Source organism: Diadema antillarum, unplaced genomic scaffold, assembly GCF_040938485.1.
Source record: "Diadema antillarum isolate AM-2024a unplaced genomic scaffold, OU_Dant_1.0 scf00000008, whole genome shotgun sequence".
Lineage (NCBI taxonomy): Eukaryota > Metazoa > Echinodermata > Echinoidea > Diadematoida > Diadematidae > Diadema > Diadema antillarum.
The window spans coordinates 4,649,116-4,671,208 of record NW_027270897.1 but is presented as its reverse complement, the minus strand read 5'-3'; the positions used below and the strand labels follow the sequence as shown (position 1 = coordinate 4,671,208).

Sequence of the window (22,093 nt, the reverse complement as noted above, 5' to 3'; positions counted from 1 at the left end):
TTTCACCAGTGATGTTGATGCTCAGTGACTATAGTCATATAGGCTTGCAGTAAAGTGGTGGCATCAACCATTCAAAAACACCATAATAGAGTTATAAACACTTCTAATGCAGGAAAACATTAGACACATGGGTGCAATCATGCACATATATCCCATCTGTAATGGGTAATAAACATGTCACTCAAATTAGCTCCCACTCACTGCCCTCCCACCGCCCCTCCCACTGTCCCACCCATTGGCCCTCCCACTGCCCCTCCCACCCACTGCCCCTCCCACTTCCCTGTCATCGAGGCCACATCACCTGGTCACTTCGAGGATTTGTAGCGTTGACCACATAGGGAGGTAGAGTTGATTGCTCCAAGTTTTCAACCATCTGTCTGGACTCTGTCAACAGCCTATGTAGCTTGCTGGTAGGGGACAGTCCCAGCTAGTATTGTGAAAATTGACAGAAGAACATAATGACATTTGAGTAGAATGAAAAGATTGCTTCTTATATAATACATCCATCCCTTTTCTATCACTTATTACAAAAGGTAAAGGCCAGTTCTTTGAATAATTGTTAAGTAAAGATAGGTAGTTTTTACATGTCCACTCACTTGGCCCTACCTTTGAAGGAAATTAGTTTGCTAGTTTGTTTTAGACACTTGGCATCTTGGACTTTTTTTCCACACAATGCTCCTCTTTCTCTTGTTTTGTTTGTTCTGTCTTTTTTTTTTTTGGAGGGTGGTGGGGTTCTCCTTCATATGACTGGATATTAGAATGATATTATGTATTTTCTGCTCCATATTTCGAGAAACAGTAATATGAGTAACATTTTGTGTAAGACTCTCATGAAATATGCTATGAAAGTGATATTACATTGTGAATAAGGCATCATCTTGAATATGTCACAAAATCAAAGAGATTTCATCCAAATTGTCATGAGATTAATGTATGTCTGACTTCACTCCAATTCTCACTAGTTTTCTCCTATGCTTTCATACTGGCTTCATTCATTGTAACTTCCTATTTGGCGTCATAATCTCCATCACCCAAGTTAACCCATTTATCTTTGCGAAACAGGAAGGTCCCATAAAAAGTCTATATAGAGCTGACATTCTGGCAGGGAGAGGGGTAACAGTGGCCTTTGCTATATATGAAGCCATGTACTTGGCCTAAACCCAGCACTCACCTGTTCTGTGTGGTTAGCGTCCAGCAGTTCCTCGGTATCTACACTGCTATGGTTGGCCATGACTCCTTCTCCAGCACTGCTCACTAGAGGGCTCCCTCCATTGACAGGACTGATGGAAGATGACAGGTGACCTTTCACTGGTGTGGTGGGCTTGGAGTCAAAGAAGGAACTATTCTCTCTGTTTGTGTGATGTTTCATGATGTGGACAGATGATACAAAAAAAAAATGTTGAATGAATATCAGAACCAAATTGATACTTATTGATACTTTTTAAGTTAATATTTTACGTATTTAAAGATTTGCTACTTGAGGCAAACATGGCACCTTATTCATATTCCACCCTTGTGTCTTTGGTTATGTGTGATTAGTTCATCACTTGCAAACAATTCCCACTATTCTACAATCACATTAACGTATTATACAACATCTCATTGATGTTGTTTGAAGAAAATTACTCACTTTGCATGGGCGGACACATATTACTAGAGTGTCACTAACACACCTCACACAAAACAAAATCACTATTCCACTAAGAAATTTGCAGAAGTACACTCAGCATACAGACAAAAGGGTAAGAATGAAACTGACATTACGGTCACATGACCTGACCAGTAACCAGTTACTCTGTCAATCACTGACAAGGATTTGAGAAAAAAATACATATAGGATAATCTACAGCATGATATTGACATTTAAATGTAATCCATCAAATTTTGTGATAATACTTACAAATCAGACTACAGTGTCAAGTATGTTATAGTGCTCAGCTACTGTAGTTCAACTTACACAGAAACTTTGAGTGACTCGCTGGTCTTGCTTCGTTCTCTCTGGCTCTCGGCACTCAGCTGGAGTAGGGAGAGCTCCCTCTGTTGGCGCTCATAGGCCTGCCTGAGGGAGGTGAGCTCGGCATCGGTGCGCTCCTGTTTGGAGCGCTGGAGGTCTAAGAGCTGGTCCTTACGCTTCTCTCTCTCACCTGTGTTCATTGGAGGCAGGGGAGGGGGAAGATCAGAATCATCTTTAAAGGACAAGTTCACCTTCATAGACATGTGGGTTGAGTGAATGCAGCAATATTAGTAGAACACATCAGTGATGTTTTAGCAAAATCGGACAATCCATTAAAAAGTTATGAATTTTTGAAGTTTCTGCTCAGTCACGGCTGGATGAAAAGACTACTATAGCTTGTGATGTCACATGAGTACAACGATATAAAGAAAGAATAAAGAAAATTCAACATATTTCAATTTTTCTCGCATAACAAAAGAACACTCGACTTCTCTCTTTCAGAAGGCAGGGGGAATAATATTACCCTTAACATACGTAAGTATTATGTCGAAGAAATGTGCACTTTATTCAAAAAGTAAAGTTTTGTGAAATTCTCTTTTTATTTTCCTTATATAGTTGTACGCATGTGACATCATACACTGTAGTAGTCTTCTCTTCCAGCAGTGACTGCGCAGATACTTAAAATATTCGTAACTTTTGAACAGATTGTCCAATTTTCCTCAAACTTTCACTGATGTGTTCTACTAATATTGCTGCAGTCTCTCAATCCTTATGTATATGAAGGTGGACTTGTCCTTTAATTAGCACAAACACATACAATAACTCAAGTGACTTTGCTGCAAAATACAAAACTTTATCATATCTGCATGCTCCCATATACAAGTGTTGATTCAGCCACCATTATGCAAATCATCAACTGAACATGTATGCCATATGCTTATTGAAAAGAGATCACAGTAAACTTTCCATCTCTAACTGACTCTAGAAGAGTCATGATTTAACCAATTCTTCATCACTTTCTCATTGGTGAATAATGAGGGGATTAAAAGGCCATATATTGCTCTTGCAAACATCACAAAATTTTGCATAGATGAAGAATAATGTCCCCTAACATCTTGTATGAAATCTTATGCTAATACACCTCAGAGTTTTTAAAAAGAAATGAACTAACTCTATGTCACTAGAGAATATGCTCCCTCTTTGTACTGAGAATAACAGTTGGGTTTTCTTTCGGGGTCCGAATGAATTAAGTGGAAATCTATAGTATTGATTCCCCCTCCACTTCAAAGAAGTTTCCAGTTTTATCATTCAAAAGCTGACGAACTAACTGTCCTATACCAGTGACACCAGCAGCACATTTTCACTGCAATACTCAATATGGGAACTCCATGGCACCAGTGGCCATACTCAAGTGTGAATATCCAGCAGACTCTCTTTCTAATATGAAGGTGCTGTTTAGAGTTCATATGTGACTTGGAGACATGGGAAGGGGGAGCACAAGCATGTTTGTTGTTTGTTTTTTAAATGGTTTTGCTTTGCTTGCTTCAAAAGCAAACACGCATAAATAAAACTGGACATGATATTGCACCCTACACCTCGGTAGAAATGCTAGCAACAAAGGCACAATTGAAAGCTTCTTTATGCACTTCTGATGCCCAATCTCTTATTACCATCCTCAGACTGCCTCCCTACCCCCCCCCTAAAAAATAAATAAACAATAAATAAATAGTGAACCATGCACCACTCAACCTACCAAGCTGCAATGCTATTATGTGCAATGTACTTATATATTCAATGCTTTTCCTTCAAATGGTCTATGTGTGTACAGGAAGGGGAAATGTGTTGTCAAATCTACCTTCAAAATTATAATTAGAAGCAGTGTTTTTGTTTTTGTTTTGTATTGTTTTTTTTGGGGGGGGATGTGGGCAACATGATGATGGCCAAGGTATGCCTGATTTTTGGAACTGCAAGTAACACAAACTTTATTTTCAGAGACAGGACCTTGAAAGAGAGGAAGATTACAGCTGTAAATATGATTGGCAAATTAATCATGTTCCGTGATGCTATCTCAATTCCTCAAGGTGCAACATTCTGTATGTTCCCTCCCCTGACCAATCATCACCTACATAAGATCATGAGGTTACTTCATTCATACATTGAGGGTGCTAACAACAGATTGAGTTTCAGAAGTGTGTAAAGAAGCTTAGAGTTGTACCTTCATTCATACTGTATATGCCACATATTTACCGAGTTTAATTTTTCAAGAATCGAGCGATTAAATTAGCAATTGTGGAGTACAGCAGTGCATGGAAAAATGTATGCATGCATGTCACATTCATGTTGATATCATAGGTAATATTACCACGCATTTTAAAATCCATGAATAGCACACAACTCACAAAATTCGAGAAAATAAAAACTCCATGAAATATATGGTGTATGCAGTATAAGTATCTATAGGCTGTCTCACCTGCCAGCTCCAGCTCTGACTGCAGTGCCTTCAGCTCCTCCTTTAGTTTACCAACCTCTATCCTCTGCTGTGTGCTGTTGTTGACACGATCTGATAAATCAGCTGGGTATATGATACCAGACACAAACAACAGATGACCAGGGTGGCACAATTGCCATTCTATCCTTGTATTGCCACAATGACAGAACTACCAATGTTTAGCTGGGTGATACAAGTTAAGTTTTGTTTGACAGAAATATTACAAAATAAGAGAACACAGTGAAAGGTGTATTGACAACTTACTGTAAAACGAGGAATGTTCACTTGCATTTTGATTTCGCGAATTTCGCGAGAGCCAAGATTCACGAAATTAAAATGCACACAAAAGTTCTTGTCTACACTATATGCATTGAATGCCAGCGGCGCTTTGCGAAGATTTCAAGCCGCGAAAAAGGCCATCAGCTCCAATTCGCGGAAATTTCATGCCGTGAATATATGTTTTACAGCAATTAATTCCAAGGTAAGTCAGCAGAGAACCAAACGATTAGATTCAGCTATTACACCACCTACGTAATCAGTGACTCTAAGTGACAGACAACAGCATCAGTGCCATCTTGATATTATTATTATCTCCTTCTCCTCAGTCATCATCACACTCATCATAAGGACCCCATTAATCTGCCGACTTGAAACAAGGGGAATCTCACATTTCAGTCTTTCCATCTCAGACTGGCTCTCATTGAGTTGTCTCTTCAGTGTGGTCACTTGCTTCTTTTCACTCTCTCCGTGCTGTCTGGCTTCCTGATTTGAACACAATAAAAGTAAAACAAACAAAAACATGGGATGAACATGACTCTCTATTCCAAGACATTCCTCCAATATTCATCTTTTGAGATTTACACGTAGGCATAGGACTAATATGATGCATCAGACTTTAAAGTTTTGTTTCACCTTTCAAAAAAAAAAGAAGAAAAAAGCTAAGTCTGGTAATTTCGTTTTCTTTTCTTTTAAACAAATGTCATACACTCTTGGTTGTGCATATTTCATTAAAAGGGGATTAAAAAAATCAATATTATAGACAAACTTAGGGCTAATACACAGAAGAGACATAACTGGTAGGTTTCCAAACTAGACTGTTAATGAACAGTATTCACGTCAAGTCTCCTTACCTTATGGGCAAGGTCCAGTTTCTTAAGGCTCCCTGTGAGGTCTGATATGTGGGACGAGGCATCAAGGAGATCCTTTTCCTATAAGGAAGAGAGGCAGTGCAAACATCTCAACATCACTCACAGGCAGCAGTTGGATTCCTAGCACATGCTGACTTGGGATTTTTATTTACATGAAGGAATATCTGAAATCTCACTCAAAGATTTATATAAAGAGAGACATCACCTTCCGAATCAATCAACAAACAGATAGAAAGATAGCTTGTATCTTCAGTATTCAAATCATCCCGTATACATTATTTTTTTGCAAACATATTTTGCGAAGAGGACTTGAAAAGCAAAACTAAAACTCCAGCAAGATATGGTATGTAAGTGGCCAGGGACCTATGGTGGTTTGCCAATGCACTTGAAATTTCTAAATGGAAAGCAAATCATAATAAACATGCGCTTGTGAAAAAAAGGGAGACTTTCTGAATGAGCCCTTAACACAGTCTTTTCTCAGTAAACCCACAAAAGGATGCAATTGTTCAAAACAGCAATATATTCTATTTCGTTTTTGAAAAATGTGAAAGAAACTACATGACAGTAACGCGACAGAAATTTAGAACAAATGATAAATTAATCTTGAAACAGTGCACAGTACTGGCATGCTTATGTCTGCATTAATAGCAATGTGCTGAATAAGCAATTCAGTAACTACATTAACTTTGATGTCATTTGTCTACATTTGCTGGTTTACAAGAATCTGTGAATTCAGAATTTACAAGTAGGTACTGTTCGATGAAAGGTTCTAGTTTTTCTTCATCCAAAATCTTTGTCATATCCTGGAAGAAACACAGATGCGACATCAGAATTGTTTCAAAAGTGTTTGAAGTTTCATACATTGGATCTGTCCCCACCTGAAATTCAATTACCAGCATCAAAAACAACATTTTTCCCACAGTATCCTGGGTCAAATGTCTCCCTCATTTGTTACTGAATGGATAACAAACTAACAAACATACCTTCAGTTTGATAACTGCTGATAACTCTTGCTCCCTGGCCTCAAAGTGGCTCAGTTTCTCTGACAAATTGTGCATGGTAGCTTTCAGGTGGGCATTATCCTCCTATGAGAAGACAAGACAAACCAGAGGTCAGTAATGCATTGTGTAGTCCCATCACATCTTTAGAAAAGAATATTGTTTTTTTATAGTCTATATCATGCCAAGAAATTTCAAAGTGGGTGCTCTTAGAGAATTTTGACAAACCCGGATCATATAAGAAATGATGATTCTGTTAGGAATATACAGGAAGCTACAATCTCTAGGATTGAAATGCTATTTCAAATTTGGGGAGGGTTTTTTTTTTTATAGTCTCCCCCTGTAGCACTTTAAACTCTTCAAATGACATGCACTGTATGTTCCCTCCTCCATTAGTCATCATCAATGCAGAAGGCCATCAATCAGCCATACTCATTCTTTATATATATCAAAAGAGTGAGCGAAAAGAAAAAAAAAATTGAAAGGAATGACCTGGTGAGAAGACATGTACCTGTGCCTCCTTTGCTTGTTGCTTGGCAGCTGTGGCCCCATCAGACAGCTGACGGAGCTGCTGTTGCATAGTCTCAAGAGCACAGGCCTTTGATTGGTCCTGAGAAGACACCACCTTTAGCCTTGTCTTCAGACTCTTTATGTATTCACCGCGATTTTTCAACTCCCCTATAGGCAAAATTTGAAACAAACCACACTGTGTTACGCTGCAAAAAAAAAAACCAAACAAATAAACAACACAAAGGTACTTGGCAGAGAAAAATACTGAGCAAGATAAGAGGCAAAAAATTCAGTATAATTGTTTACCATCCAAAAAAAAAAAATTGAAAAAAATGAAGCTTTTAATCACAGTGAACTACCAGGAAAACTTTGAAATGGTTTTGAAGGTGATGTCCAAATGTTTATGCTGGCTCTAAAGAGAGAAATTATGTGGAAGAAGGGCAGAAAGTTTATTGATCTAAAAGAAATGTATCAATGAGAATCAACCCAGGAACACTTGCCAGCCACCACCACATAATCTATGCATTGACTGAAACGTGGATTCATATATTGTACAAGTGTACTCCTATAAGATGGTGATATTGATCCTAATCAAATGATTGCCTGAGAGCAATCAAGTAGCCAGTCTTTCACTTTGCTTAATATGCCCAGCAGACATAAATTTTTGCTAGTGACCAGTACTAATGACAAGTACTTACGACCAGTAACAACAACTCTTCAGATATAATTGCTCAAATATGTAACTTTGTAACACCACAGTTGGCTTGCTGTAATCTACAAAAGCCTTGACAAGTCCATCATACAGGAGGATTTGGCCAACAAAGTGCCAAACATGGATAATATGCGTAGTATTGGCAGAAACTTAATTTTCAGCAGAAAATATCTTTGGCCGTGTTGTTTCATTACCTATTAATTTACAAGGTAATGATGACCATCTCCTCTCAGATGCATCACGTACAGTAGTTCATATTGCATTGTTGTGTGCGTGCCTGTGGCTTCATAGTCACATTCTTACTCAGCTTGGAGCTAGTGTTGCTGTAGCTGGCCTGGGATTTTCCAAAGAATATAATCGTTCCAACTTCCAATAACTTAAGGAATATGAAATGCAGGAAATGACACATGGAACTGACACTGGCAGTACCAAGAGGAGTATCAAGTTTGGACTGAACAACTATGAGACATATCTCTGTCGGAAACAACTGGAGCTTCCCGAGATTACAGAAGATGGGCCTCGGCTGGACGGTGTATTGCAGGAATTCTACTTGAGCCTAGCATAGTAAGAAATCCATGCAGGCAATCAGGTATGGTGGGCAAAGACACTTTTTGGACAAACACAACATTGACATTTGCAATATCGAAATGTTTTCAAAAAGCTTGAAGATGTTCAAAGCAGTCCTGATCAAGTTAAAGAAAGACGGAAAGGAATAACTCAAGCATAACCCTGCAATGTTGGTGACATACAAATATTTCAGAACTTGCCATTGCTAGATTTTGATACCCCTGCTAGTTTGCAGAATAAGGTTTTTATTGATGCGATGATGTACTTCTGCAATGGGGCTGTGAAAATCTTAGAGAAATGAAGCCAGATGATTTTGAAGTTCACAATGATGAAGGTGGCCTTCAATTTGTTGTCAAGAAAGATCAACTGACCAAAAATAACTGTGAAGATGTTGATGAGATTCCAACAGTGGTGTCATGTCCGATATTCCACAAAGTGCAAAGTGTCCAATTGAATTTACTCACCAAATATGTTTCAAAACTTAATAAGAAGTGGTCCTGTCTGTGGCAAAAACTGAAATCTCCCACAAAGACAAACGACAACAGTGACAGCTCCTGCAGTCCTGGTATTGCAATGCTCCACTCAACAAAAATTCATCAGGAAACATGATGTAGGAAATTTCTCAGAAAACAGGATGCACTACTAAGCTTTACAACAATCACTGCTTATGAACTACCTGTATTACAGCACTGGATAGTGCAGGTTTTGAGTCCAGAGACATTCTTTCTGTGAGTGGCCACCATAGAAAGCACTCTTAGACTCTATAGCAAGACAAGTCATGAAAGGAGGCTGCCTCTCTTGATAGCCATCTTGGTGTGAAGCTCCATGTCCTATGGCACAAGCGCCAGCAGGACCAGCTGAAAATCCGAGGCTGGGCAAACCTTTGAGTTCAACAAGTTCCAGCTCAACTTACTTGAGCCCACGACTGAAAAGGCAAGTCACAATGGAAAGAAATGCTTCTCAAAAGTAGTTTCCAGTTTCAGCGCCTACTCCAGATAGCCCCCAAATTGTAGATGTTCAGTTCATGTTAATTTACACGTCAGCATGTCACAGGAGGAAGTACATCAGGAAATTCTTCTAGTACAAAAGCCTTCCAAATCTGTGATTGCATGGTGAACATCTACACTATCCTGGACAAGAAGTAGACATAAAGATCTATGACCATAGATCTCTGTACTGTATTTGAATTAGAGGTTTTAACGATCCTTACAATTTGACATATTTTCAAGTTGACATTCACAAGGCTTGACATTCAGGTTTCATTAAAAAAGGTTAGTGCTATTAAGTACTTAATTTCTCATGTTAGGCCCATTTCTATATAGCTCAATGGGTATAGGGCAATTATCCCTGACCCTTACCCTGACCCTAGAATTAGAGGTTTTAAAGATCCTTACAATTTGACATATTTTCAAGTTGACATTCACAAGGCTTGACATTCAGGTTTCATTAAAAAAGGTTAGTGCTATTAAGTACTTAATTTCTCATATTAGGCCCATTTCTATATAGCTCAATGGGTATAGGGCAATTACCCCTGACCTTTCCCCTGTCCTTGACCCTAATCCTAATCCTGAACCTAATCCTATCCCTAACCCAAACTCTAACCCTAAACCTAACTCTAAACTTAATCTTCACTCTAACCTTATCACTAACCAGTATTTAGCCGAGGGGGGGGGGGGGGGAGGAATAATTGCAGAGACTCCAACCCAAAGTACCTTCTGATCTGGAGATTCTCCCGCCTGAAACCCCTAGCAAACGGGAGACTCAAAGTTGATGTGTGCGAAGCGCGAAATTCCCAGGGTTCTAGATGCTCTCTGGTGCTATCTAAGGCTTATTTTTTTCAACATACGATAGAAATTATGTAAGAAATCCTTTCCAACGGGAGACAAAGAGCCAGGGCGGGAGAAATTAAATCTCAAACGGGAGAACGGGAGCTTTTGCAAAAATGGGTTTTCGGCAGGAGATCTCCCGTCGAAAACGGGAGAGTTGGAGTCTCTGTAATTGCCCTGATATGCATGAATGCATGGGTGTAATTAAGTTACATTATCAAGTGACAAGGATCCATGTCATCATTTTATAAAACAGATAATGCATATTACTTAGTCATAGTCTGAGAGCTGGCTGCTGGTCAATTTACCCCATCAAGCCCAAAAGGTTTGGCCCCTCAGAGTTGCTGGGGCCACCCTCCTCATTAAAAAAATGCCCGTCAGCCTGGTCCCTGAGGGCGGGTTCGGCCCCCAGGGACCCCCCGAAAAGGCCCTCCGGCGGGTGTAATTTACCCCATGGAGCCCATGGACCAAATTTGGCCTATATGAATGTCCTATGGGTGTACATAATCAAAATATAAAAACTGACAAAATATCTGGTCGGGAAAGGGGTTGCCAGACCGCTTGTTTGCAGGCATAAAACCTTGTTTTTGGTCAAGGAGTCTGCGCCAAGACTACACTGTCCCATAGGCCCTGTACTGTAGCGTCCCCCAACAGGCTGACAGACAGTGCCAGTTAGTGCATGTGGTAGTCTTGGCGCAGACTCCTTTACGCGCAACAAGGGTTTGTGCCTGCAAACTACCCGTTATACCCTGGGACCCAGGGTAGTTTGCATGCATAAATTGACCACACACACACCCACCCACCCCCCCCCCACACACACACACACATACACACACACACACACACACACACACACACACACACACACACACACATACACACACACACAATTATGTTTACACATGACGCTATGTACAACTGTATATACCATAACACTAAACATGTTACAATTAATAGGTTTTTCATTAATGCAGCCATAATACCTTGCACATAATAAATGTCAAACCTATAAGATGTTCATACCTTTTGAATGTTTTACATGGATACTATCAATTGATACACCTTTAAGGAACACTGAAGAAATTTGAAATTTGTGTGAAGTTGTATTAGGTTTTATTGGCCACACAGCCTACTCTTTCTGTATGATGTATTCACCTTATGAGACTCAAATAGAGCTTTTCAGAAAATGCTGAAAAACCTTTGTTGTGAGTAAACTTCAGTTTAAGACCAACCACAACAGCGCTAAAGGCCAGTTGTATAACACATTTAAGTAAACATGTTCATCAACCGTGCATTAAACATAACTCTAATAAAGTTTATGTCAACAAGTGGGATGTAGCTTGGATTACTTCTTTTTCTCCTGCTTGATATCCTCTTTTAGATACAAATAACAAGTCTCAATCCTAATATAAGATTCCTTTGAAAACCTCAAACTAATAACTTTTTGTGTTTTTGGCTGATAAAAACCACCCTTTGATGTATAAAATAGGCAAGGATTACAGCATCCATGCCAACATTTCCTTTATTTGACTCTAATAAATTCCAAATCAGAATAAACTGCATAACATAAGGAAGGAGCTTAATGGTTTTGGAAATGATATTGATCAATTTTCATACTCAGTAGTGCATGTCACCTCATAGTTTCGGACAAATATCTGCATATCTATAATACTAATGAACATGTAATTACGGTGTTCTAAGGGTTTCTTCCTTGGAACCTCAAATAACAAGCTTCACAATAGAATGCTAACTTTCTGTAATGGAAATAAACAGGCCAAGAGCATTTACTTTGATCTTGTGTTCTCTTCATCTCTTCAGCACTTTTTTTTTTTGGTCATCTTCTTATTTCTGGAGATACATTTTATTTATAATAGTTCCCAGCCCCACACAAATGGTGTCACATACTGCAAACACTGCCAATGACCGTGACCAGTACACACCAAGTTGAAACATAATAGCTCTCTTTTTATATAGCATATAGGCTGAAAGTATTAACTTGGTCTTGTGGTCTCTTTATATCAGCAGTTTTGTCAACTCCTTATTTCTGGAGATACACTGTACTTCATCTTCAGTTCCCCAGCCCCACACAAACAAAACTCAACCTACGGTGTCACACACTGCAAAGAGCGCATCATAGTATATGACTGCCGTTAACCCGGGACATATACACACAACGTGAAACATAAAATTACCAGCTAAATGAAATGTTAGCTTAATTTCTTTTCTTTAACAATAGCATGCACGTTGAGAGCATTTACATGTTGTGTTCTCTTTTATATTAGAATTTTTGTCAACTCCTCATTGAGATAATTTGTCTATCCCCCTCCCCCCCCCCCCCCAAAAAAAAAAAAGATAATACTTCCAGGGTGTCACATACCATTCTATATACAGTTACAATGCAGGTCCTAGTTCATATTTATGATTTAGTTGCCATTCAAAACCATGGCAATTACACATCAAACCATGCATCACACTCTATGGAAGACTAAAGCTTACATAAATTACGTATAATGTAGGCCTATGATAAGCATTGCACATGTTTCAGTTGCAGTCTTATGATTCCTGAACTGACCAGTATTTGGCATGAATTTATTTCATATAATATAAAACATAATTTCACATTTTAGTCTATCATACAGTATAATGCATGATTTGAGAAACTGACGTCTACTCACAACAAAGGGTTTATTTCAGCATTTTCCAAATATATATATGTATATATATATATTTGTCTTATATGGTGGATACATAATAAAGGGTAAGCAGGTTGTGTGGCCAGTAAAACAGAATACAATTTCACACAAATTTCAAAATCTCTTCAGTGTTCCTGCTTGAAGGTTCACTGATAGTATCGATGTAAAACATTCAAAAGTTATGAACATAATAATTATAGGTATGTGCAAGGTATCATGGCTGTATGGAGAAACCACTGGTCATGTTTTGTGTTACGGTATTCTTAGTATACATAGAGTCATGTGTGAATGTGTGTGTGTGTGTGTGTGTGTGTGTGTGCGTGTGTGTGTGGGTGTGGGTGTGTGTGGGTGTGGGTGTGTGCGTGGTCAATTTGTGCATGCAAACTACCCTGGGTCCCAGGGTATAACGGGTAGTTTGCAGGCACAAACCCTTGTTGGGCGTAAAGGAGTCTGCGCCAAGACTACTACATGCACTAACTGGCACTGTCCGTCAGCCTGTTGGGAGACGTTACAGTACAGGGCCTATGGGACAGTGTAGTCTTGGCGCAGACTCCTTGACCAAAAACAAGGTTTTATGCCTGCAAACAAGCGGTCTGGCAACCCCTTTCCCGACCAGATATTTTGTCAGTTTTTATATTTTGATTATGTACACCCATAGGACATTCATATAGGCCAAGTTTGGTCCATGGGCTCCATGGGGTAAATTACACCCGCCGGAGGGCCTTTTCGGGGGGTCCCTGGGGGCCGAACCCGCCCTCAGGGACCAGGCTGACGGGCATTTTTTTAATGAGGAGGGTGGCCCCAGCAACTCTGAGGGGTCAAACCTTATGGGCTTGATGGGGTAAATTGACCAGCAGCCAGCTCTCAGACTATCAGGCATTAGTATAAAATTATCCACCCCAGTAGAACTTTGAAACTGTCAGAAACATACCTGGCTTCACCTCATATGTTTCAGACTGTTCCATAGTTACTAGTATCAGGTGGATAATTCTCACTAATGCCTTCTGTAATGTGAATTATATTGTATATTATTATACATACAAGCCACTTTTTCGATACAATAAAACCATGTATCAATATTCCTGCAAGGGGTTTGCTTGATGACATGCAATATTGTTAGCATAATACCTGTCCTATGCATTTTACATTATCCGTATCAATGGAGAAAAAGAGTACAATATTGTTTCCAATATTGTACTCTGCTGTCAATAACGCACTCAAATGTTTCTTTATATGCATGCGCTGTATCGCTTGCAAAGAAAGCAAAGTGTAGTGGCATTGCGCGATGAGGTTGAGAAATACGCGAAGAGGTTGAGAAATGCCATAGGAGTACGCGTAAATCGTCTGTGCTGTCTGCGGCATTTGCTCGCTGATATGCTCTGTACTGTGCTTTGCTGTGCGTAGATATCGACGTCCATATACAAGTTGAAAGGTTAGAATTTGTAAACAACAATGGTTGCCTCCACAAAACGGTTCGCGACTCTAAGACTCTGACGAATTCAAAAATATTCTGAAAGAAAAGGATGCGTTGAACACACGAAAGGCAACAAAAAGTGCTCTAGATGTTTTTAGAGCATATTTGACAGAGAAGGAATTACCATTCAACTTCGAGCAGCTCGATAAGAACGGACTTTCGGAAATACTTGCCAAATTTTACGTCAAGGTGAGAAAAACCGATGGTGAGTATTACAAATGATCGTCTTTAGTTTCCATCCGTGCCGGACTAAATCGTCATTTGAAGGATTGTTATGATGGTCAAATAGACATAATCAAAGACAGTGAATTTTCTGATGCAAACCAGTCGTTCAGGGCAGCAACAGTCCAGTTGAAAAAGGCAGGGAAGGGCGATGTGGAGCATCATCCCTCAATAGACGTAAACGACATAGACAAACTCTATAAATTCGGAGTTTTCAACCTAAATAGCCCACATGGGCTCCAGCGGAAAGTGTGGTTCGAATTGATGGTATACATATGTCATAGAGGCAGGGAAAATCTCCGAGAACTAAAAAAGAATCACTTCACTGTGAAAAGAGATTCTAACGGACGTGAATTTGTTGCACAAGCAAAAGATGAACTTACCAAGAAAACTCGGGAAGACAGCACAGCGTCCAGAAAAGACGCGGGCAGAATGTATGCCACTGGCGATGAGCAATGTCCGGTAGAATCATTCAAGAAATACGTTGGAAAACTCAATCCGAGTTGTGATGCTTTCTTCCAGTCAGCTAAGATGAATGCCCCAGAATCTGGACCATGGTATAAAAATTCCCCATGTGGAGTACATACTCTCGGAAATATGATGAGAACCTTATCTGAACAGGCAGGCTTGTCAAAACCGTACACCAATCACTGTTTGCGTGCCACATGTATCACCATCTTAGATTCCAGAGGATTTTCATCGCAAGAAATTTGCCAAGTGTCTGGTCACGCCAACGAAGGTTCTATTGCGTCATACACTGGAACTGTTAGCGACAACAGAAAGCAGAACATTTCCGATGCCTTATCAAATGCCCTTGGTAAAGGCGATGTCGGCAAAGTTCCACGGATTGATCCAGCAAGTGTGTCAATTGCACCATCAACAGTTAGCAGAGCACCAAATATTGATGTTGAGAATGTAAATCCTGTCTCTGACACAGATTTGTTAGAGGCTATCAACTTCGACTTAGATTTCGCATCATTATCAGGCTCCCAAGAACTCATGATTCATGAGGAAACAGAGCAGACTGATATCTTAGCACCAGTAGACAATAATGTTGTTCCTCGTGGCTCGGTGACTCAGGCATCTAGCACAAGATCTACAACCCATACCAGTCGTACGATGCAGTTGCAACAAAGCCCATTCATGTTGAATAACTGCCATGTTACGATAAACTATTATAAAAAATAACACCAAACCTGTAAATACTGTAAATAAGTTGAGAGATGTGTTTGAAACTTTTACACCAGTTACTGTTGGAAGTGAACCGTGACTGTTACTGAGTTACTGTTACAAGTTACTGCTACGAGTTATTTTACATGGAATGGACTCCAACTGTACGTGTACTTCATTGGATAATAGATCATTTGGACGTCTATTGGATAATGGTGAGTGAAACCCTTTTTCATTTTTTTTTTTTTTTTTTTTTTGAAATTGAATGTGGTGTTGTCGTAGAAAGTGGTTTGTATGTATAATAATAATAATATTGGATTTCTTTTGTGGTATATCAGATATATTGCATTCATCAACATGAATATTGCACGAGTCGAAGACGAGTGCAATATTCATGTTGATGAATGCAATATATCTGATATACCACTCAAGTGCATCCAATATTATATAAATAAGTTACCTTCATAGCGGGCACACTTAGTCTCCAGTGCCAGGAGTTTCTGTCGGTCCTGCTCCCAGGCTAGAAGCTGGCGCTGGTGGGAAGCTACCATCTCATTCAGCTCCCGATCTCTGTCCTGGAGCTCATGGATCAGAAGCTGGAGCTCACGCCGCTGCTTCTGGATTGTGGTGTTTTCAAGGTCAGAGGCATAGCTCTTCTGCAAAAACAAAACAGAGTAGGTGGTAGGCCAGCCTCATAAGTATGATGCATGCAGCTCATAATCATTAAAACTGGGTTATATTCTATAATCCCCAAGTTCTAGAAGCGAAAACTTTTAAATGAGATGAAAGAGTCTTGTGACTCTGAAAACATACTCCTATTTTTCTCCCCGGAATGAGAACTGAAACTATTCTGGTCTACTTGGAGGCCAGCTTCTATTAAAAGTGAACATTGCATATTTCTGATTTGATTTGTTCTGCTATGCTACAATTTCTTGTGACTTCTCTAAACAGAATTGTATAATATATGTGATGAAATTCTCGGCAAGCGCTATTTCACAGCACAATGAAGTAGGCTTGATCAATAACATCAATCATACCTTTGGCGATGGAGAGCCCTGCAGCAGGGATGCAGGGGAGGAGTGCAGTCTGTGGGGACTGGAAGAGGCTGGTGCTAGCTCTGTTACACTACTGCTCCTCTTTCCCATCAACCCCACCTTACTCATGTCAGCCCCTGCAGCCAAGGGAGACTTTTTAGAAGGGGTGCCAGACTGCCTGAAACCAGGTGGAGAAGGCCCAGCGTGGCAAGAGAACAGTGTAGGGTAGGAGATAGAGGAAGGCATCCCATCAGAAGACTTTGGTGTGCTGTGGAAGGGCTCTGACGAAAAGTTCTCTGGTCACACACAGGTTACAAAGTGCAGTCCAATCATTGATTGTTGTAAAGAACAAAATAAAAATGCAACATGTAGCAAAGCTTACTTTTACTTTGAAAATATTTGAAGACTACAGGCATGCTGGTAGGGGTCAGAGAAATATTATCTAATAAAGACCAAAATGTCTATCATTTCTATCAATGAACATCTGATTCTATATGAAATTACAAAAGGTATGCCTGTCACAAAGATCCACACTGCTGTTGGTAGTCTTGAGAATGAAATTATCATTTTGGATACAGCCATTTAAAAAAGAAAATAAAAAATGTCTTCAAAAAGTATCCTTCGAAGCATCATTTCAGTTAATTACAACAGTATCGCTTGATTTCAAATAGATTGTGCCATATGAGGATTCACTGAATATACAATTCTGTGATAGTTAAAGAACATAATGGCAGTGTTGTCAGCATGTAAAGAGATGTATTACACTTGCACTGCTATAGTAATGCCAGAAAAGTTTCCCTCAAATGATGATGGGCACTCTGCAGTTTTATTACTGGGATTGGACACCAAGATTGTACCTCAACATTTCCTTGATCAAGGATATGATTATTATGTGGTATAGTAACTAAATTCTATGGAAATTTTAATCAAGCATATCCAAAATGGCTATGCAAAGCAGCTAGCACTACATCCTTATGAATGAACATATAGCATGTATCTATGTTTTCTATGAGTTACGTCCTGTTCCAGTGATACTGGGTGCTAATCATGTATATAAGTTCCAGGAATTAAAGTACCTTGGTTAAGGCAAATCCATGATCAACCACAGCTGTTTTTCGTTTTATTTCCATAAGTTACAAGTTTCCTGGTGAGTTCTCCTGTGATTTTAGTGAAAGCTTCAGGGTAATCTACCACTAACAAAACTTTGTGCCAGTGCTCCACTGAGAATAAAACACTGGTTATACCTGTCCATCTCCTATCAGCCGGGGTTCCATGCTTGGTGGGGAAAGGTGAAGGATCTCCATACAAAGAGGACAAGTCCCTGACAACAGGAGCTCTGCTGGTCTCTGACATGCTGTTCATTCCTGCAAGCAAAAGCAATTTGTTGGAACCAAAGGAAAGTTTCTAAGAACACAAGTTAATTATGTGATAACAATCATGGGAGAACCTCACTGTGTCTTGGACAAATGGATAACTTGGACAAATAGTTGATGACTCTGTTTGGGTCCAGATTAATCTGATAAATCTTCTATGGTGTATTCTCCCAGGCTGCATCGATCCAGGCCCATCTATCCATGATCTAAACCAAACCCCATGAGAATAGCAGAAATTTACAAGATAAAAGTAATTTACTTGTGACTAGGATTACAGAACTGATATGTTGCAGTAACCAACTAGAATAAATGAAATGACTGGACGAAACAATACAGGAGGATGCCATATTTCCTTTGATTGATGTGATTTAGTAAATCACATGTTTTGTAGAAGAACCCTACCTCTATCATTTATATGCTCAAACCATTAAATGGGTCTACCACTTGACCAGGTGTAGAAAAGGTCATGACCCATGCATGTTCGAACTTGTTTTTGCAAAGGACAAGGACATCATCCATAGTGTTGACACAATCTCTCTAACCCTGAAACTGAGTACGTACTCAGTCGCCACGTCTGCACTGAAGCATTGCCGCGCCGCCGCGCCTGGCGACACTCACGCCAGTAGTCGCTCGCATTTCAGCATTCGCATGGGTCGTTTGACATCGCATTTAAATCCATGATTTTAGATATGATGCCTCGAACCGATTTTGCTCAAATTTCGTGAGTAACTAGGAAACTTGTGAAGCTTTATGGACATAATCAAGCGAATTGCCGCAGTCCTTTCATTTTCGCGTTGCATTGCAAAAAAGCGTGGAGACTCCTTATAAGGGGTGCCCCGGGGGTTACTTATAAGGGGGACGGGGTTACTTATAAGGGGGACGGGTTACTTATAAGGAGGGGCCCCCCTTGTGAGTGGGTTTCCCGAACTGATCTGAGGTACGCGCTCTAGATGGCGGCTTCGAACGGGTGGGGTGTCATTTTTTCCGCACTCAGTTGCCCTGCTCATTTCAACCGACCACCCTGACAATACGTATAAAGGGCACTTAAATGCGTTTTTTCAACAGGCCGCTGTTTATTTCTAGCCGTCATTTTTTCCCCCAATAATATTTGAATATATTTTGAATCCTTCGATATTACTTTTGAAGGACTGTTTGATGAATTTGAAGTGATTTTCATTAGGAAACTTTTCATCATAATTGAAATAAATTAGATGATGAGTCGGTTTGTTTTTTCACATTCATTTCTCGTTTCTGCTTCAGCTCGTACGGTCGTAGCGGGCGACAAAATAATTATGTCATGTGTAATATACTGTGTAATAACGTGTGTGCACGATCGTACAAGCGGCGGTGACAATTTTGTGGTCAAAATCGTCAAATTTATTACGGAAGGATACTCTACATCTAACATTAACAACGAGTCAGCAAAGGTAGGCCACTGCCGGCCTAGTAGTAGTTACACGATAAATCTTATTCGATTTTGCTAAATTTCGTTAATTTAGAGGGAATACTTATTTGTTTTCGCCTCATTTTACTCGGTAGCGTAGCCCAGTGAAGAATCGAACACCGTTGCGCGTAGTCCCATGCGTACATTTTCTTTCTGTACGCGCAATGCCATTATAATGCGCGGTCGGTCGTTATGCACCCGGTCGGTGGGTTGCACACCTACCATACTAGTAGGATAGAGTCTAGATTTGCACCTTGAACCTTGAATGGGTAATCCCTGCAGCAGCTCGTAGAAAGCTAAACTGGGATTTCTAATCCTACTTGCAGATCTAGGCTTATTTAGGCCTTATCGTTACTGTAAATTAAATTAATTCTGACCTGCTTCTTACCGTACCATAAGCATAACAGTAACAGGCACAACATAATGCTCAGTACACGGGACTGTGGCTGTGCCCAACTATGGAATCTCTCTGCAGCGCTCGTTGTTAATTCATGTTTCATACAAATTACGTGACTTAATCACGTAATATCGGCGATATAGACCAGTGTCGGATAGCAACATTTGAGCTTGAACATGAATCGGCAATCTTACCAAACAAACATCTGAACTTGTCTACTGCTTCAGAAAGCCTGCGCTCTCGCGGCCGTTCGAATTTTGTGCCTCTTCGCAACCGATCGAAGCGAGTTCACCAGCAGTACCATTATAGAAAAAGAAGGGAAAAAATAAAGACAAACAAGAACAACAACATAAACTACTTGATGAGTCGTTGCTAGGCTTATTTACCAGTCGTTTCGTTATATTTGAATATTGTCTTTCCTGGTACAGTCATGTTTAAGTTTATCATTGTTTATGTACACCGAAAAATGCAAAAAGAGGACATTTTGCAACAACTGTTCTGTTTTCTCGTTGTCGTTCTGCTGCTTCTTTTTTGATTGACTCATGGTGGCAGAAAACGTAGGGAACAACTGTCATTTTCTTCCAGCCTGTTGGTAGTGAGTGTTCTGCAAAGAGATTTCTCTCCACCTCCTCCTCTTTGGTGTTCTGTTTAATCATAAAGCGGTTTTTGTCTCAAACCAATTTTAATAGAGGTATGTGTCAGGGCCGGTGCACTGTTTTCAAAAGTGTGGGGGCCAACTTCCGGGTTTCATGAGCTAACAAGCAAAAAAAAAAAAAAAAAAAAAAGGTCCTCAGCTCATCTCTCCCCGTCCACTTCCGGGTTTCTTCTGCTGACAAGCAAAAAAAAAAAAAAAAGGTCCTCAGCTCATTCTCTCCCCTCCCATTTTCCCATTTATAGTGCTACTTACGTACTTCCGGGTTGAAAAAAGTGTGGGGGCCGAAAGTCATGACACCTTATGTATTCCTTTGTATGGTGCACAAAAAGTGTGGGGGCCCGAGCCCCCACGGCCCCCACGGCTGCGCCGCCCTTGTGTGTGTGATAACTCCTGGCTCAAACTCAACTGACTTAAATCTACAACATCATATATGGGACTACGAACACTTCATGATCAAGTTGATTGTATTGATTAGGGTTGACTACAACACGTAAAATAGTGCAATTCTGTATGAAACCTGTCAAAAGCTAAGAAAATTGGAATGTGACATAGGCCCTAATGTTAAATGTTCACATATTATCAACATAAAATGACAATATCAAACAAAATAATAATACAGAATGAGAAATCACATAATGTGACAATATATGTGACAGATTTTGAAGGAAGTTTTGGCCTATTTTGTTTTACATGTTCATAAGTTGAATCGTGCGAGATAAATATTTTAATGGCTTGTATAACAATAGTGCTAAGTCAGAGACAATGACTCTTTGATATCTTGAACGTGCAAACCACTGGGGAAGTCCGTGGTAAGGGCATCACTAACCTTTGTCTTGTTCGCTGGTTTATTGTGGCTGATATCACGACGCTTTGAAAAAAGTAATGAAGCTTTGAAATTCCCTAAAGTTTTAATTTGCTGTCCGATAAATAATTTAAAATGAATCTTAACTGTTCTTGAACTTAAAATGACTTTAAAAAAAAATCAAACACAGAACTTGTTAGGTTACAGTGTACCAGAAGCGCGCGTATATACCCCGGCGCGTGAGATATCGGATCAAGAAACTGAGCAAGCAGAGGATTTTCTTATTAAAGTTAGTTCGGGTGAGTCAAACCAGTGTACGTAATCATAGTTATGTATAGGGTCAGTTGGCTAATTTTCATCAAGAGCTTTGCAAGGGATGCAAAAGTTTAGATTATTATACGGCAGCAGCTAAAATGTACATTGCACAGCTTGTGTGCTGTTTCTCTGGCAATTATGAATATCGCATGCAAGTCATAATAATCTCATGTAACATCTTTAAAAATTAGGTCCCATATCATGGGTCAGAGTCGGGTCATGATTCAGGCGCGTGGAAGAAGTGCTTTGCCCATTCAATAATTGAGGAAAAACTTCAAGATTTTATCAAGGAGGTGGTTTTTACCTCTCTG

At 39.8% G+C, this 22,093-nt stretch overlaps 1 protein-coding gene across 1 annotated transcript; it reads right to left on the bottom strand.

Annotated features, from left to right (window-relative positions):
* Positions 1–283: 283 nt before the first annotated feature.
* Positions 284–20,266, bottom strand: LOC139718200 (uncharacterized). Its single transcript, XM_071629683.1, has 12 exons — positions 20,205–20,266; positions 18,041–18,160; positions 16,800–17,092; positions 16,223–16,418; positions 7,100–7,266; positions 6,574–6,675; positions 5,573–5,650; positions 5,111–5,204; positions 4,425–4,526; positions 1,958–2,144; positions 1,172–1,349; positions 284–427 (listed from the first exon to the last, which is right to left on the bottom strand). Exons 2-12 carry the CDS (start codon positions 18,156–18,158, stop codon positions 284–286), a joined length of 1,659 nt encoding a protein of 552 aa, XP_071485784.1. The 5' UTR covers positions 18,159–18,160; positions 20,205–20,266.
* Between the last annotated feature and the right edge of the window lie 1,827 nt (positions 20,267–22,093).